Genomic DNA, 17,055 nt, shown 5'->3' on the forward strand with positions numbered 1-17,055 from the left:
GCACAGAAAGCAAATATATAAATGCTTAAATTTGTCCACAAGAATTGTACAAGTACAGGTATTATTCTCTATACTTTTCCGTAGTCTTTAAATTCTCATCTCTTGCATGTCATAACACCACTCTATATAACCATCAAACACGCATTAGTAAAAGCTAGAAGATTCAATTGCATAGAAGTAGAGAGTGCAATGGTGAATACTAGAAGTTGGGAAGTGGAGGAACGAGCAGTTAGCATAATGGCTATGTCACTGGACTCCCACGTAGTCGACCACGGTTCGAGTCCTGAACCTGGTGACTTGAACCCACGCTGGGCACGTGTGCATGCGTGCCCAAGATCCCAAGAGGAGAATGGAGAAGAGGGGATTACAGCGTGGCCATCCCCCCTGGGGGGTGATTCCTAGCTTTCTGTCTCTCTGTCTTTGTCTGTCTGGCAAGTACATATGCCCTATAGCAAAATCCTCTCCAAAAAAAGAAAAAAATAAATAAAAGAAGTTGGAAAGTGGAGAGCTGGATGAGGAGAACTTGTTTAGCAAATACAAATGTGCATGTAGGTAGCTGAATGGATTAAAGAATAGCATGTTAAAGTAAAGAAAGTTGATGACAATTCTATCTTGCAAATAGCCAGAAAGTAGATTTCAAATATGCACAACATAAAGTCATGATAAATGTTGGAGATGCTGGATGCTTTTACCCTGACTTGACCAATTCACATCGAATATCTGTTTTGTAAAACCACAATGTACCCCACAAGTATGTATAACTATTATGTGTAAATATTAAATTACAATAGAAGTATTATTTTTTTTTTACAAAAAAAGCTTCACATCTTCAACGATCTCCAACACGAACCCCATTTGTCATCAAATCTTGACAGTTGACAGAGGCAGGGCAATGCAAGTGAGCATGGCAGCTCTGAGGGCCTAGAGGAATGACAGTGCCTCTGACACCACCTTTCATTACTTAGCCGTTCCCATCAGCAAAAAAAAATGGTGAGGAGGGGATGGCGATGCATGAGCATTTGACCTTTTACAGGGAGTCTCAGCATTTCTTGGAGAAGGTGAAAAAAGAAGGTTGAATCTAGATAGAAGACAGTAGAGAGGCAAACAGTGGAGAGAAAACAGTAGCTAAGTTTTCTCACTGCTGTCAATATTTTGAAAAATTCTTTGCCCAAAATTGTCTGAAGTTAGGAGCTGTGAAGGAGGTTACATGGTGGGTATGGACATGTCACATGGAGAAGTGATAAGGCTAAATGAGAACATACTTCCCTTCATAAAACTGAGCACCTGTACTGTCTCAGCCTCTCAGATGTGGTAAATGCCTCCCTGATGTGCACCATGCACCATGACGCATGGTTACCATTTGTATGTGCTTAAAGCACTCGTAGCCTTTCTTGCAGTTCCTGGCCGGCCCTGCTCATAATGGCAATAGCTCTTGCTCCCTCTCCCTGTTTGTTGGTTCCTTTTCCAGTACTTTTGGCTCCTCTGTGTCTAACCTTCCTAGTAGTGTCCAATTCAGATTCTCATCACTTGTTTTGTTTCTGGATTTATTCTTGCTCATAACCCAGCTGCAAGGCATCCTTGACATTTTCAGCAACTTACTTTTTCAGAGCTCTGGACCAAAATCTTCCAACAGTACAGGTGAAAGTCTTCCCTTGGCAAAAGAGTGGGATTCAGGCAGGGCGAGAAAAGTGGTAATACATCTTCCATCTCTGTTCAATGAATTCCCTCAAACTGGATCATTTTCAAGGTTCCTTGCCTCAGGTATTTCTTTTTTTAAATTGTATTATTTTTTGTTGGGGGGGAGAGGTTTTTGCTATACGGCATGTGCACTCTCCAGAAAGAGAGACACAGAGAGATAGAAAAAGAGAAATCACCCCCCCAGGGGGGATGGTCATGCCGCAATCCCTTCTCCTCCATTCTCCTCTTGGGATCTTGAGCACGCATGCACATGTGACCGGTGTGAGTTTAAGCCACCAGGTCCGGGACTCAAACCGCAGTTGACTACATGAGAGTCCAGTGACATAACCATTATGCTAACTGCTGGTCCCCCTCAGGTCTTTCTTAACAAGCTCTCAGTCTAACTCAGTTAACTGAACAAACGAGTTACTGTTAATGATATATTTTTTTTTTACTGTATTTATCATTCAGCTACAAATGAGTATGCCATCCCATACATGGCCCATAATCTTTTCAGCCATAAACTTTGACCCAAAAGTAGTTTAGTTCCTTAGGTTGAACAAATCATGAAGCCTTTTTACCTGTAGCACCTTGAAAGACAGAGTAATCTCTATAAATTGCAGTGTCATTATTAGAAAACATAAAATTAGCCTAAGGGAATTTAATGTGAGTGTCCATGACACCTACCAGGCTGCTGGCTGCCTTATTCCAGACTGAAGATGCAGAGACTCTAAATTCTGTAGTTCTGCAGCTTCTCTGTTCTGGCACCCTGTTGGGAATCCACATCTTTATTTATATTCTCATAATATTTTTTAGCATGCGCACTTACTCCTGAGAATCAAAAGACACATAGTCCCTTGGGAAAAAAATGACTGTTTTATTGACATCTGTGATTAAGGGATTCTCCTAAGGAAATGCACAGAGAAATTTCTGACATATAGTGATAGCTTTAACTCTTTGGACCCTGTTCCACATCTGGTACAGGCTTGGAGAACATACAGTCTCAGATATTGATAAAGACCATTCATATTCAAATATGGATCTAAGATTCAGTGTAACCCATCTCAGACCCAGTATAAGACTATTATAGAGGTCACATACAGGCAGTCATAAGGTGAATTCCCACCACATACTGTATTCTGCTTGGTTATCACAGTGTCTGATTTTCTTTTTCTTTTTTTTCCTGACGGGCATATCTATTAGCAAGAGAGGCAGAGAGAGACACAGAGAGAGAGAAAGAGAAAGTGAGAAAACATCCCCCAGGAGAGATGTTCTCAAATACACAGTTGGTCGTGTGGGACCAGCAGGCTTAACCACCACGCCACCAACTAGATCAAACAATGTCTAATTCTCTTTAAAAAAAAAGTTTATTTATTTTTTTATTCCATATATGGAGTCAGAAACACAGGGAGACAGAGAGACAACATTCTCAACAGGGTTTTGGCACCGTGATCCATGCCCTGCTTCAGTCATCCAGCTCTGGATCATAGGCCCACATATAACCAGGGTAGTCAAGGAAGTCTTGACATGAACACAGAACCTTGCCATGTGGGTCAGTGTCACACAACATCACATTTTACCTTGGTGCCACTGTTTACCCCACCACAACTTATTTTTTAATGTAAATAATTTCAGGTAGGTCAGAAGCTCTCAAATCTTTCATAGACTTCTCCTTTCTTCACTACCTTTTATTCAGCCCATTCACACTTAATGGCTTCTGAAGTATTTAATATGACAGAACAGAAAAGAAAGCCTGGGGTCACGAACATATCCAGTGTTGTGGACCTTGAAGTTCAGGAAGGGTATTAAATTTTATTCAGCTACAACTTTGAAAATTAAAAATAAATTAAATATAAAATTCTCATGGCATGCTAGAGGAGGACATGCTTTTCAAACAAAGAGAATAGAAAAGAAGACCCAGATAAACTCCAATAGCCTGAAACAAAGGATGGATAACTAACAGATACGCCAACAATGATGACTCTGTTCAGAGGGGATATGTTGAAAATTGGTGTTATGGCCTTTAAGTTAGGGTGGCAGAATATTGGATTTAAAAAGGCCCATTATCTAGTAGGCTGGTTCTGTAGCATGGATCTTGTTAGCTTAATACTTCTGAAAGTGTACTAATATGTGTGACAGTGATAAAGCTATGAACCTTATGTTAGTTCAGAATCTCTTGGTATTCCGGAAAGATGTGATTCCTAGTCAAACATCACACTGTTTCTTTAAAACTTTATGCAAGGCCTGGGCGTGGTGGCACCCGCCCTATGGCAAAACTTTATGCAAGGCCTCACTACACATAATGGATAGATGTAGCATTAGAATTCCTTTTGCAGGGACCAGCAGTTGGCTTAATAGCTATATTGCTGGACTCCCGTGTAGTCGACTACGGTTCAAGTCCCAGAACTGGTGACTTAAACTCATGCCAGGCATATATGGGTGCCTGCCCAAGATTCTGAGTAGAGAATGGAGGATAAGAGATTGTGACATGGCCATCCCCCTGGGGGATGATTTCTCACTTACTGTCTCTTTGTCTCTCTCTCTCTCTGTCTTTCTGGCAAGCACAACACACCCCCTATAGCAAAAATATCTCCAAAAAAAAAGAAAAGAATTCCTTTTGGGAATTTTTGACGTCCATGTACATTCATTTGGTTCGTTTTTAAAGCTGCCAAGTCAGGGACTTAAACCATGCAGTAGGCCATGTGGAATGAAGCCACATTAACCACAGGGCACCAGCTGGCTTGAGATCCAGAAAAGAACAACTGGCTTATTTAGAATGTTTACAACATTAAATCTGAACTTTTATAATTTCAGGCAAAAATCTTAATTAATAATTTATGCAAATTTCATGTTTCTTATAAATATGAAGAGTTGTATACATATGTTATTTATACTGAACACAAAATCATAATTCAGATGGTATGGATATGAATTTACTGACAAACACAGTGACTAGGCAAATGTCCTGCAACCTATAAATTTTATAATTTAGGCTATTGGAGATACGTCTAGGACTTTGGGTACAATTTCCTTATTCATAAAAGGCATTATCTCTATTCTGACATAACTGAAGCTTAAATCTGGAGCTGCTTCTGATGTAAGACTTTGATAATAGCCTTTCTAATCTGCTTAGTCTTCACACTGTAGATGATAGGGTTGAGCACAGGAGGTATGAGCAGGAAGACATTGGCCATGATAGTGTGGACAAATGGAGGTGCTGAATGGCCATAGCGATGGACAAGAGACAAGCTGATGAGAGGGATGTAGAAGATGGCAACAGCACTGATGTGGGATATGCATGTATTGAATGCTTTTCGCCGCTCCTCTGAGGAAGCAATGCTGAGGACAGAACGGATGATCAGAATATAAGACAGTAGGATGCAAGGACAGTCAAATCCTGTTGTGGAGAACAGTGCGAGCAGACCAAGGATGCTGTTGATTCTGTTGTCTGTGCATGAGAGTTGAATGAGATCAACGTGGTAGCAGTAAGAATGTGACAAGACCTTAGATCTGCAGAAAGACAGCTTCTTAACAAAGAGAACAACGGGCAACATGACAGCAACATTCCTTATCAACATGCTCACCCCAATCTGGGCAATTCTGGCATTGGTAAGGATGGTGGTGTATCTCAGTGGGTCACAAATGGCCACAAAACGATCAAAGGCCATCGCCAACAGAACTCCAGACTCCATGAAAGTAAATCCATGGAGAAAGAACATCTGGGCAATGCAAGCGTTTAGGTTGATCTCTCGGGCTTCAAACCAGAAGACACCAAGTGTGGTGGAAAGTGTGCACAGGGACAAGCTCAGGTCTGTGGCTGAAAGCATAGAAAGGAAATAGTACATAGGTTCATGGAGACTCTGCTCACGGAGGACCACAAACAGGATCATGCTGTTTCCAGAGAGGGCGACGATATACAGTAGACAAAAGGGGATGGAGAGCCAGGCCTGGGCTGATCTGAGACCTGGGATACCCGTCAGGAAGAAGGTCAGAGGCTGAGCATTGGTATTATTGAGGATGAACATAGTGAAGGACTGGGAAGACAGGGATATTTGAATAATTGAACAACACATAATACATAGCTTATCACCTAGAACATTTTTTTAGTACTCCAAGATTATTGAATGACTATTTATAGTTCTCCAAAAATTTTATTTTTTTCCTGAGTTTTTTAGTGCTTCAGCTTCCTTCTCAGTCTCTAAGTGTTCAACATTTATTGCAAAAGTTCTCAGAATTGTTTCACATTCAATTTTCTTAAGTACATTAAGCCTATAATTCTATTAATTGGCAACAAAATCACAATTAATTCATTCCTTCCTACAAAAGTCTCCAGTGGAATACCTAATAAAAAAACAAATATATTTTGCAGGGTTGGCAAAGGGATGGTGGTTAAGGCACTGGACTCCCACATGGCCAACTGTGGTTCGAGTCCTGGGCCTGCTGGCTTGCTTTCTCACTTTCTCTCTCTGGTAAAAGTGAATAATAATGATAATAATAAAAAATTAAATGAAAAATTATTTAAAACAGTAAATAATAATAAAATAAATAATTTTTAAAATGAATGACTCTGAAATAAAACACTGAGCAAAACAAATCATGTTTGAAATGGAAACATTAGCAGATTTCCCTGGAAAATATCCAGAAGAATCCGGGAAACCCCTGAGATACATGTATTCATGTGTAATTATAAGGTGGTCCAAAATATCACCCACAGTACAATTATTAATCCCATTTGTTAAGAGTTCCCTGTGTTTTTGGCATTTAATATGCATTGTATAATTTCACTCATAAATCAATTCTAGGAGATAGGTAATAATACAATACATGCACTTTACAGACGACTAGGAATTAGAATTAAATAATCATCTGATGTTATCTTTATAAAACAGTGCCTGTTGACAGAAACCACGAAGAAAGAATGAGAAAAGAAAGTGAGAAGGAAGGGCCAGCAGTTAGCGTAATGGCTATGTTGCTGAAATCCCATATAGTCGGCCGCGGTTCGAGTCCCAGACCCGGTGGCTTAAATTCACGCCAGGCGCGTGTGTGTGGTACCCAAGATCCCAAGAGGAGAATGGAGGAGAAGGGATTGTGGCATGGCCATCCCCCTGGGGGGTGATTTCTCACTTTCTGTCTCTCTGTCTCTCTCTGTCTGTCTGGCGAGCGCACATGCCCTATAGCAAAAACCTCTCCAAAATAAAAAAGAAAGTGAGAAGGAAGGAGGGACAGAAAAAGAGAAGAAAGAGGAGGCAAACCTTGCCATTACTTTAACATAGTTTAGTAAGTGCTATATTATTATATATATATATATTTTTTTGAGAGATCTTTGCTATAGGTTGCTTGTGCTCATCAGAGAGACAGAGAGAGTCAGAGAGACAAAAAGCAAGAAATCACCCCGGTGTAGGGGGAGGTGGATGGGCCATGCCACAATTCCTTCTCCTACATTCTCCTCCTCGGATCCTGGGCATGCAACCATATGCATCCGGTGTGAGTTTCAAGTCTACCGATCTAGGACTCAAACTGTGGTCAGCCATGTGGGAGTCCAGGGACATAACCAGTATACCATTTTTCTGATCCCATTATTATAAATGGTAGCACAGGCTACTGTTGACATTCAGAGAACCACACAGCCAGCATTTCTGGAGTAAGTAGCATATAACAGGTATAATCATCTTCAGATTTTGAGCCATACTTTGGTCCTATCATCATAACTATTAAATGAAATAAATTTTTTATCGCTAATATACATTTTGGGAAACTGATGAATAAATTGATTAGGTCACTTGCCCCAAATTATCTAGGTAGGCAGATGAAGAGCTGAGTTGGGAGGCTGTGTGTCTGAGCCCAGTGATTCCACTAAATAAAGCTGAGGAATGCATAAGAAAGATCTCTAAACCAGCCTGACAAAAAGTTCTTAAAAATATTTTTCAGGGACAAGCAGTTAGCATAATGGCTATGTCGCTGGATTCCCATGTAGTCAACCACGGTTCACGTCCCGGACCCGGTGGCTTAAGACTCATGTCGGGCGCCTGTGCATGTGTGCCCAAGATCCAGAGAGGAGAATGGAGGAGAAGGGATTACAGCATGGCCATCCCCGCTGGGGGGTGATTTCTCACTTTCTGTCTCTCTGTCTCTCTTTGTCTGTCTGGCGAACGCACGCGTCCTGTAGCAAAAACCTCTCCAAAAAAAATATATATTTTTCAGATGTGTGATTTTAAAGATACATACTGTGGTCATTGCGGTATCTGTGCAGTAGAATCCTGTGTGCAAAATGTTAATTCCATGCGAATGGTGCATATATGAAGCTCTTCAGGCTTCTCTAGAAAATAATCTTAATATTGATCTCTCTGTGTGAAAGGCCTGGAGAATCAGGTATCTAGGCTATACCCACTAGAGAGAACACCAAAATAGAACTGTCAAATTCAGTTGACTCTTACATACTGTGTCGACAATACTTTTTGGAAAAAATTTTCTCACCTATTGTATGGTACTAAGCTCTATTACTTTTTTTTTCTCCCAATACTCAGATCTTTCTGATTGTTTCTTATTGTTTCCTTTGTTTGTATTTCTCCTCCTGATAAGATCATAATTTTTAAACTTATATGTAGTATCCTTTAAGAAAACAACTCTTTTCCCATTCTCAGGCAACTTAAAAAATGATCTCACCCCTTTTTACAGCTTCATATTTCATGTATATATTAACAAATCTCAGATAAGTATCTGAAAACCAGGTTTGATTTCCAGGGTACAATTCTGAAAATAAATTTTTTTCTAGACATTTCCATATGGATTTTTCATGGATAAATCAAATGCATTATGTTCAAGACCAACACTATCATCTTCCCCTGTAACTGTTCTTCCTCCTATATATTCTGCATAACACTTATTTTCACAAAAATAACCTAATTATCTATATAAGAAATCTGGAAATTATCCTATATGCTTTTTTTTTTTTTTGGTCTATATCCTATATGCCTTTTTTTTTGTCTATACTACCTCCAATCAATTATCAAATCTTTTCTACTCAGTCTCTAATATCTTTCCATCTTTCCTTTATCTGAACACAAAATGCTCTCACACAGATCTTTATACTGCCTAACCTGGAATATTAAATTAACCTATAAGCAATCATTTATTTTTATTAATATAATAATATAAAATGACAGGAACTCCAAAGTAATAACAATACTCATTTATGAAGCACTTTATACAAAATAAATAAACAAATTAATAAAAAACTTTTTAAACTGAATAACAATGAGAACATCACACAGGAGAACTTGTGAGATTAGACATCAGAGTGCACTTTTTAACCTGAAAAATATGCTGTTATTATAAAACAAGGATGGCAATATTAATTATCTAAATTTTCAGTAATAAGAAGCTAAGAAAATAATTTGATAATTGTCAAAAAAACAAATTACAGAAATAAAGAAACAAAAAATGAATTAACAATAAAACCAAAGTTGGTTACTTAAAAGGACTATATGCAAACTTTTTAAAAAACTGGCCAATAAAATATTAGAAAAAGCATGAAAATTTAAAAAACTATAGTTAGAGAAATATAGCTGTTAACATAAAAGAATAACATACAAAAATATAATATCTTTAATGTAAGGTAGGAAAACGATTTTATATGAAATCAAAAATTACCAAATTAGCCTAGTAAATAAAATTCATCAGAAAAGAAAGAATAAAGACAGGAAAAACTACCATCAGAGGGTCAGAGAACATGTGTCTTGACTTGTGAGAGCTACCAAAATTTAAGAAAAAAGCAAAAAGGAGACAAAGTATTTTTAATTTTATAAATTTATCTAGCATGGAAGAAAAGGGAATGAATTTTACCCCCACCCACAGGGATCATTTGACACTATCTAGAGACATTTTTGGTTGCCACAATTGGGGAGGAAGTGTTACTGCCATCTAATGAGTAGGCACCAGAGAGGCAACTAACCATCCTAAAGTGCACAGCACCACCTTTCACAAAATATTTTCCAGCCCAAAATGTGCATAGTTCCAAGGCTAAGAAACCACATGGTAATGTATATATAAAAATGGAATGCCATTTATCTAATTAGTTATGAATACAGAGTAAATAACTTAGCACATATCACTGCACCCAGCCTAACAGGGTTTTAAAAGAATATTACACATTGAGACCAGCAGATAGCAAAACGGACTCCCATCTAGTCAACCACAGTTTGCGTTGCAGACCTTGTGGCTTAAACTCATGCCAGGCACGTGTGCGTGTGAGCTCAAGATCCCAAGAATGGAAAAGGAGGGATTCTGTCTCTCTCTGTCTCTCTCTCTCTGTCTTTCTGGCAAGTGTGCATGCCTTATAGCAAAAATCTCTCAAAAAATAAAAAAGAATATTGCATATTAACACTGATGATTTTGTACTATAAATGAAAAAAAATCAAATTAAGAAATCTGCCAATGGTGTGACTATGGTACTAGATTAAAGGAGGGAAAGCATGATCTTCTCAAGAGTCAAGAAAATATTCAAAAAATTTAATAAGAATTCATGATAAAATTTTTAGTATTTAGGAAGAAGACAAAAGTCCTCTAATGAAAGATATCTTCCAGAAATACACAGAAAATACATTCGATGGTAATCTATTGAAAGCATTTTCATTAAAATAAGTGACAAGAGACCATGTTTTCTATGACAACTACAATTCATCATTTCATGAAATAGCAAATGATAAAACACAAGTATATAGAAGGAAATTGTGTTACATTTTAAAAAAACTAAAAAAAGTTTTTATTTAGGTTTTAATAATAGACTGCAAACTCTTAAAATATAATTTATCAAAGTAACTGTACAAAAGATCAGTATCACAAATTAATACATTTTTCCATCACGATCACAGAATTAACCACTGAGAACATTTTATAAAAATATCACTTTATTCACAATAGCCACAAAACTACAAAATGTACTGAAATAAAAAGCTTGTCTTTGGTGACAGAGGGAGGTTGGTAAAATTTACTGAAGTATATTTTTAAAAAAAGCACTTTATTGCCTACTTGAAAATAGAAATCTTCAACAATAAATAGCTATGAATTCTTTCATTAACTAATATATAAATGTAAAGCATTATCAATCAATAATGCATAAGATGCTTAAAAGATAGGGATGTAGGATCCTAGGAATATATTAAATTCTATAAATGTCCAAATATTTTAATATAATATTGTGAACAACATAAAAAATTATAAACTAAAAAATATTGAGAGCAATAAAGAGACTTTGTCCTTTGATGTTTAAACTGTAATATAAAATTATTGTAATTAACAAACTGTGATACTGCCAAAGGCATAAGAAATATACTTTCCAATAAAATAACACTATTTTCCAAAACAACTGTGAATGAAGATAAACAGTCTTATTGAAATGGTATCAAATATCACTAGAAAAACAAAGTGTTATGCAGTAAATGAGAGATATGGCCAATTAGCTAACAATTTTCAGAAATATAAAAAAATATATATTTTACACATCATTACCTCTGGGTTAAAAATTTTAAGGCAAAATAAAACCTATAGTAGTATTAGAATCAATAGAAGAAAACACATGTATGATTCTTTGGAGGTTACATTAAAGCCACTAAGTAAAATATTGATACAGAACACTGCATTAAAGTCAAATACTACTGATTGTAAAAGATATATGTAAAAAAATAAATAATAAAATGTATAGTGTATCATATATGTAGTAGATCAAGACCAAAGAAATTTGCTCTTTCTGGATGAAAATGACTTCTGAATTAAAGTATAAAAATGAGAAACAAAAGATTTGAGCATATTTTGAAAACAGAATTTAAAAAGTGAGGCAAAATGGGGTACATGAACAGCTAGGGGCGACAGCCAGTGGCAAGGTGTTCAGTTGGCTGGATCCCATGAGACAAATGGAGCAGTTTGAGTTCTGCACCTGTAGCCTCAAAAACACACTGGGCATGAGTGCATGCATGCTCCAAATTGTGACATGATGGAGAAACAGAGAAAGGATTGTGGCATGATGACTTTCCATGGAAGGTGCGTTCTCACTTTTCCTCTCTCTACCTCTCTGTTTTCCTCCTGCAAGTTCACATATTCTCAGAAATAAATAAGTAAATAAATGGGTACAAAGGTAAGATGGAATATCAGAAAATAAATAAAGCTAATCTGATTTGTAGTATTGAAAGGGACAGTAGAGCAAGTGAGAAATGTTATTAAAATAAGTATGTGTCCAACTTTCCTCTACTAAGGTAAAAAGAATGTCCTCCACAACTCACTAACCTTGCCATTTTAATAATGAGTCAAGCATTAAAATAATTAGGTTTTGATCTTGGTTATTCCATTCAGTAAATATTATCAATTTGATGTATGGCACCCACCCTAAGGGCTTTTTAGTTTTTTAACTTATCAATAAAATTGGTACATGAGACTGATGCTTGTAAATTATGCCTACACATTGGAATAATTAGGGAAGCTTTTTTAAAGATATGAAGCCAAGACTTAAATCTAGATTAAATAAGTCCCAATATCTGGAGATAATGTCCACACATTGCTTTAAACTGGATGTGTGTCTGTTGGGTATTTTTGGTGATGTTCTGTGGTTTGATTCATGTTAAGAGAGTGAGTAACAGGAAGCAATAAAACCAAGTATAGATTTCTGGGTCTAGGAGTTTTGGTCGAAGAGGAAACAGTGGATATTGGGATGTATGTTTATTCTGGCCAAACAGAATAATAAAGTTGATGACATAAGTTGTTTTTGTGATGGTTAAAAATGTCAAGATACATTTTAGACACTTATTTGTAAATATAAATGGTTACTATTTAGAAAGCCAGAAGGGGGCTCAGCATATGAAGCTCCTGTAAAAGGGTAGGCCGAGGCCCAATAAAAAGACTCAAAAATCTTATTTCCTAACAAATAAGGATACAGAATTCAGTCAAATTTAAATAAGAGTAAAACAGCAATAAAATATACAATACACATCACATTTAAGACCACATAGAAAAAATAATTTTATTCAATATCCTTAACATGACTGGCTTTAGTATTTTCTCCTAGAAGAAAATGATCTCTTTGCAAAGTTTTTGTTGATGTCTCACTGCATTTCCACACCCTCTACTTCAGCCTATTGCTCTGAACCACTCTTCCCTATAGTTCTACTCTTTTGCCTCTGATTTGCAGTCCTTTGCCTCCAAGTACCTGCCTCTCCATTCTTATCCCTGTCTCTTACTCTATGCCTCATCCTTCAGTTTTTTCCTCGACAGATTAATCTTTTTGTGTTGCTCTTTCTGTCTTAGCATCTTACCTGGCTCCCGTAAGAGGGAGAGTTGCCCTTTCCACGCACTGCGCAGCCTGGCATGTATATGGATGGCTGTTGGACCTGAGCTGCTATAAAATGTCCTTCGTAGCACCCAGAAGTATTGCCAAAAACCCTTGGGACTTGATAATAACGAGAATTTCCCAGGATGCTCCTGACACTAGACTGAAGCAGGTCTAAATGACATTTCCAGCTATCTTTTAAACATTCTATGATTATTTTAAAAGTTATTTCATTTTCTCCATGAGTTATACAGAGGCAGAGAGAGTCAGAGAGAGAGGGAGAGAGGATGAGAGAGAGTAGCAATGTGCTCAATGAGTTCTGGTGACCATAATCCACCCCCAGCTCCTGCCAGTCCTGGATCATGAGTACGTCTGTGCCCAGCATAATCAAAGAGGTCTCCAGGGTGAATCCAGAACCTTCCCACATGATGAGGCATTTTGCTGTTTAACCAACATCCAGCCCAATTATTTTAATATCTTTATAATACTTTTAAATTAATATAAATGTTCTTTTTTGCTCCCTATTAGCTTTATATTGTACATCCTGCTATATCAAGGGCAGAGAAAACATGCTGCTACACTACCCTCCTTCTCTTTTCTCTCCTTTTCCAAATTCAGTCACTTGTAGCCCTGATTAATATACAGAAATTTTCATATAATCTTATGTCTATGATATTATATTTGTGTTTAGGTCATTCAACATTTAAAAACAAATACATTTTTATTAAAAATGATTAAATAAACATTACAACATAGAATACAAAATATATTGTATGGCAACAAAAAATAATGACATGTCAGCCTATATTATTAAACACTTATCATTACAAGAAAAGGCAAGTATTCATCAAAAGGTAGGCAACTATTTCTTTTTACATTGATCCAATTGCCCGTAATTGTATCAAGTTTCTGTTTAATTTATTTCAGACTATGTTTTCATGTACCCACATAATATATAATGAATATCTGCACTGTATGGTAGAAACTGATAGATTTAAATATGCAGTAGCTGGGGGGGAGCAACTAGAACCAGTATAGGAGGGGTGAGTAACAGGAGGAGGAAGGGGGTAAGGGGAACAAATCTGACAGAAATGAAATAAAAAGTTATCTGTTGATGATAAGGTACATGGCAATATCTATGACTTGACTCATATGCACTGTATCCGTACTGAGAAAAACCATTTTGTATGCTATAAAGATGTACAGTGATTAAATATAAATATTTTTAAAAAGGCATTGACGACCCAGTATATACCTCTAAAAAGAAAAAAATTAGGGAACCAGCAGTTAACGTAATGGCTATGTTGCTGGACTCCCATGTAGTCGACCACAGTTCGCGTCCCGGACCTGGTGGCTTAAAACTCACGCTGGGCGCGTGTGCGTGCGTGCCCAAGATCCTGAGAGGAGAATGGAGAGGAAGGGATTGCGGCGTGACCATCCCCCCTGGGAGGTGATTTCTTGCTTTCTGTCTCTATGTATCTCTCTGTCTCTCTGGCGAGCGCACGCGCCCTATAGCAAAATACCTCTCCAAAAACAAAGAAAAAAAATAGTAGAATGATTATCAAAGGTACACAAAATAATGCAATGTTCTTTATTGAAGTTGATGAATATGTTTATATCCTTGATTTGATTATCACACATTATATGCATGCTTTGAAAAACTATACTGTACCCCACAAACATGTACAATGATTAAATGTAAATCCAAAATTATAATAAAAAGTCCTAAAATTTTAAAAAAGAAAAAGCAACTTTTTTATATTTACATTTAATCATTATGTAGCTTTACCGTGTACATTATTTTCCCAGCATGAATACAGTGCATATTAGTCAAGTCAGACTTTCTCTGTAATTCAAATTATCTTTCATTTAGTCTGATAGCAGAATAAAAGGAAGATTTTAATTAGCATATAGATGGCCTCAGGATATTGTTAACATGAAAATTCTGATTCATTATGTCTAATGGAGCCCGAATCCTGAATTTCTGATATCACTGCTGCTCTGAAAATGTATTTTGTGCAAGGTTTTAATATGTTCTGCTTTTTTAAAGATTTGACAGATTGTTGAATTTCTGGGATTATTTTAGATGGCTTAAGTCATTTCAATTCATATTTGGTTATCAGTTACTGAACTTTAATAGGTACCTGTTTCATTCATTGAGCACATACTCCAGAATAAAGTGTTCATAAATGATAAATGTTCTGTGCTCTGGTTGCCTAAAATCAATCTCTCTCTCCTCTCTCTTTTCTATACTTCCTTGATAGAGCAAACATGTGATAGGTATATTAGGATTGGCATAAACATGTATCACCTTAATCTCTGACTTCATATTCTATTCAAGCCTTGCTTGTTTTGTTTGCTATAACAGGATATCTGAGATTGGGTGATTTACAGTAAAAAGAGGTTTATTTGGCTCATGATTCTGGTGGCTTAAATGTCTCAGGTCTGGTGGATTTCTAAGTTCCCCTAGTGAGGCCCACGTGCTACATTATAACATAGTGGAAAAATGGAAGGGGAAGTGACTATGTGCAAAGAAGCATGCAGAAGTGGCCAGGCTTCTAACAACTATATCTCATGGAAACTAGTCCAGTGAGAACTTAATTCCTCCCAGTAAAAACCATTATCCTATTCATTTGAGATCTTCCCATATGTACCTAACAATGCCAAATTGGGGATCAAAGTTTATTTTGAGTTTCTGTGAGGATCCACTTAAACCATAGCACACACATGGCATCCTTACTGTGTGCATATCTCCTTACTGTGTTCAAATTTCCCCTTCATGTAAGGAATCTAGTTCTGTTGGCTTAGAAATTCACTCTTTTCCAATACGAACTTAATTTGGTTTAACTACATACATCTACCATCATTCTATTTTTACATAAGGTCACATTCTGAGCAACTGCTGGTTAGGGCTTCAACAAATGAATATTGAGGACATAAATCAACACATAATAATTATCCAACCAGGGCACATAAAATTTTGTTTAGTTTTGTTTTTCAGTGCTGAAGACCTTCACTACAATTTTTTTTTTTTGAGAAGTTTTTGCTATAGGGTGCATGCACTCACCAGAAAGACAGAGAGAGACAGAGAAATAGAAAGCAAGAAATCATCTCCCAGGGGGAATGGCCATGCCACAATCCCTTCTCCTCCATTCCCCTCTCGGGATCTTGGGCATGCACACACATATGCCCAGCATAAGTTTAAGCCACCAGGTCCGGGACTCGAACCGCGGTCGACTACATGGGAGTTCAGAGACACAGCCATTACGCTAACTGCTGGTCTTTCACTACAATTTTGACATCAAAATAGTTCTCCCTGAAATTAGAAGACAGCAGAGCATAGATACAGAGGGATTATCTAATCAGGTGTGACTCCTTTACTTGAATGTGGTAATGAGCCTGAGATGGTGAAAAGAAAGCTGGTGAGAGCATCACACTTAAGTGAGTAAGGAGAATAAGAGAAGCAAAAGCCATCATATATCACACTTGCACGAGTCACAAATAAGGAGGTTTAATATCAAACATCATGGTTGAAAATCCTGCTTCCAAAAGAGATGATGAAAGTAGCAAAAGATATCTACTCTAATTTGGGGGACAGAATCTAAAAAAATTGCTTAGCCAGGAAGGTAGGTAGATTGTTTTTGTGTTTTTTTTTTTTTTTTCTGGCATCATATTTCGACACAAGTAATAAAAAGAAATGTAAAACCACTTGGAGGCATTTTGAAAGCCCCAAAAAGGCTGGTGACCATAAACTTACAACAATAATCCAATTACTTGTGTTATTGTTTGAAGTAGCTGCTCAGTGGTGCAGGGGTAGCAAAAGTCCATGACGTTTTTAATGGTACCTTGAAGAAAAATAGTTATTGTGGTTATTTACCTTGTGTGTTTGAAATGGACTGTCAGGACTGAATTTTATACAGATAACTTTAAGACAAATGAAGATTAAAGATCTATATCTATATATTGGGTCATCAGAAAAGTCATGATGCATTTTTGCATAGAAAAAGAGAAAAATATGTCAATACTTTTCCAACAACCCAATATATTAATCTCTTGTATATATA

The 17,055-nt window shown here is 36.9% G+C and overlaps 1 protein-coding gene across 1 annotated transcript; it reads right to left on the reverse strand.

Moving 5' to 3' along the window:
• Positions 1-4,751: 4,751 nt before the first annotated feature.
• Positions 4,752-5,732, reverse strand: LOC102477997 (olfactory receptor 51F2). Its single transcript, XM_006166454.2, has one exon. The coding sequence runs from the start codon at positions 5,700-5,702 to the stop codon at positions 4,752-4,754; it is 951 nt and encodes a 316-aa protein (XP_006166516.1). The 5' UTR covers positions 5,703-5,732.
• Between the last annotated feature and the right edge of the window lie 11,323 nt (positions 5,733-17,055).

Source organism: Tupaia chinensis, unplaced genomic scaffold (assembly GCF_000334495.1).
Source record: "Tupaia chinensis unplaced genomic scaffold, TupChi_1.0 Scaffold144260_1, whole genome shotgun sequence".
NCBI lineage: Eukaryota > Metazoa > Chordata > Mammalia > Scandentia > Tupaiidae > Tupaia > Tupaia belangeri.

What these genes read in the sequence shown, in the direction of transcription:
- LOC102477997 (XM_006166454.2), bottom strand. Translation starts at nt 5,702, where the DNA reads ATGTTCATCCTCAATAATACCAATGCTCAGCCTCTGACCTTCTTCCTG.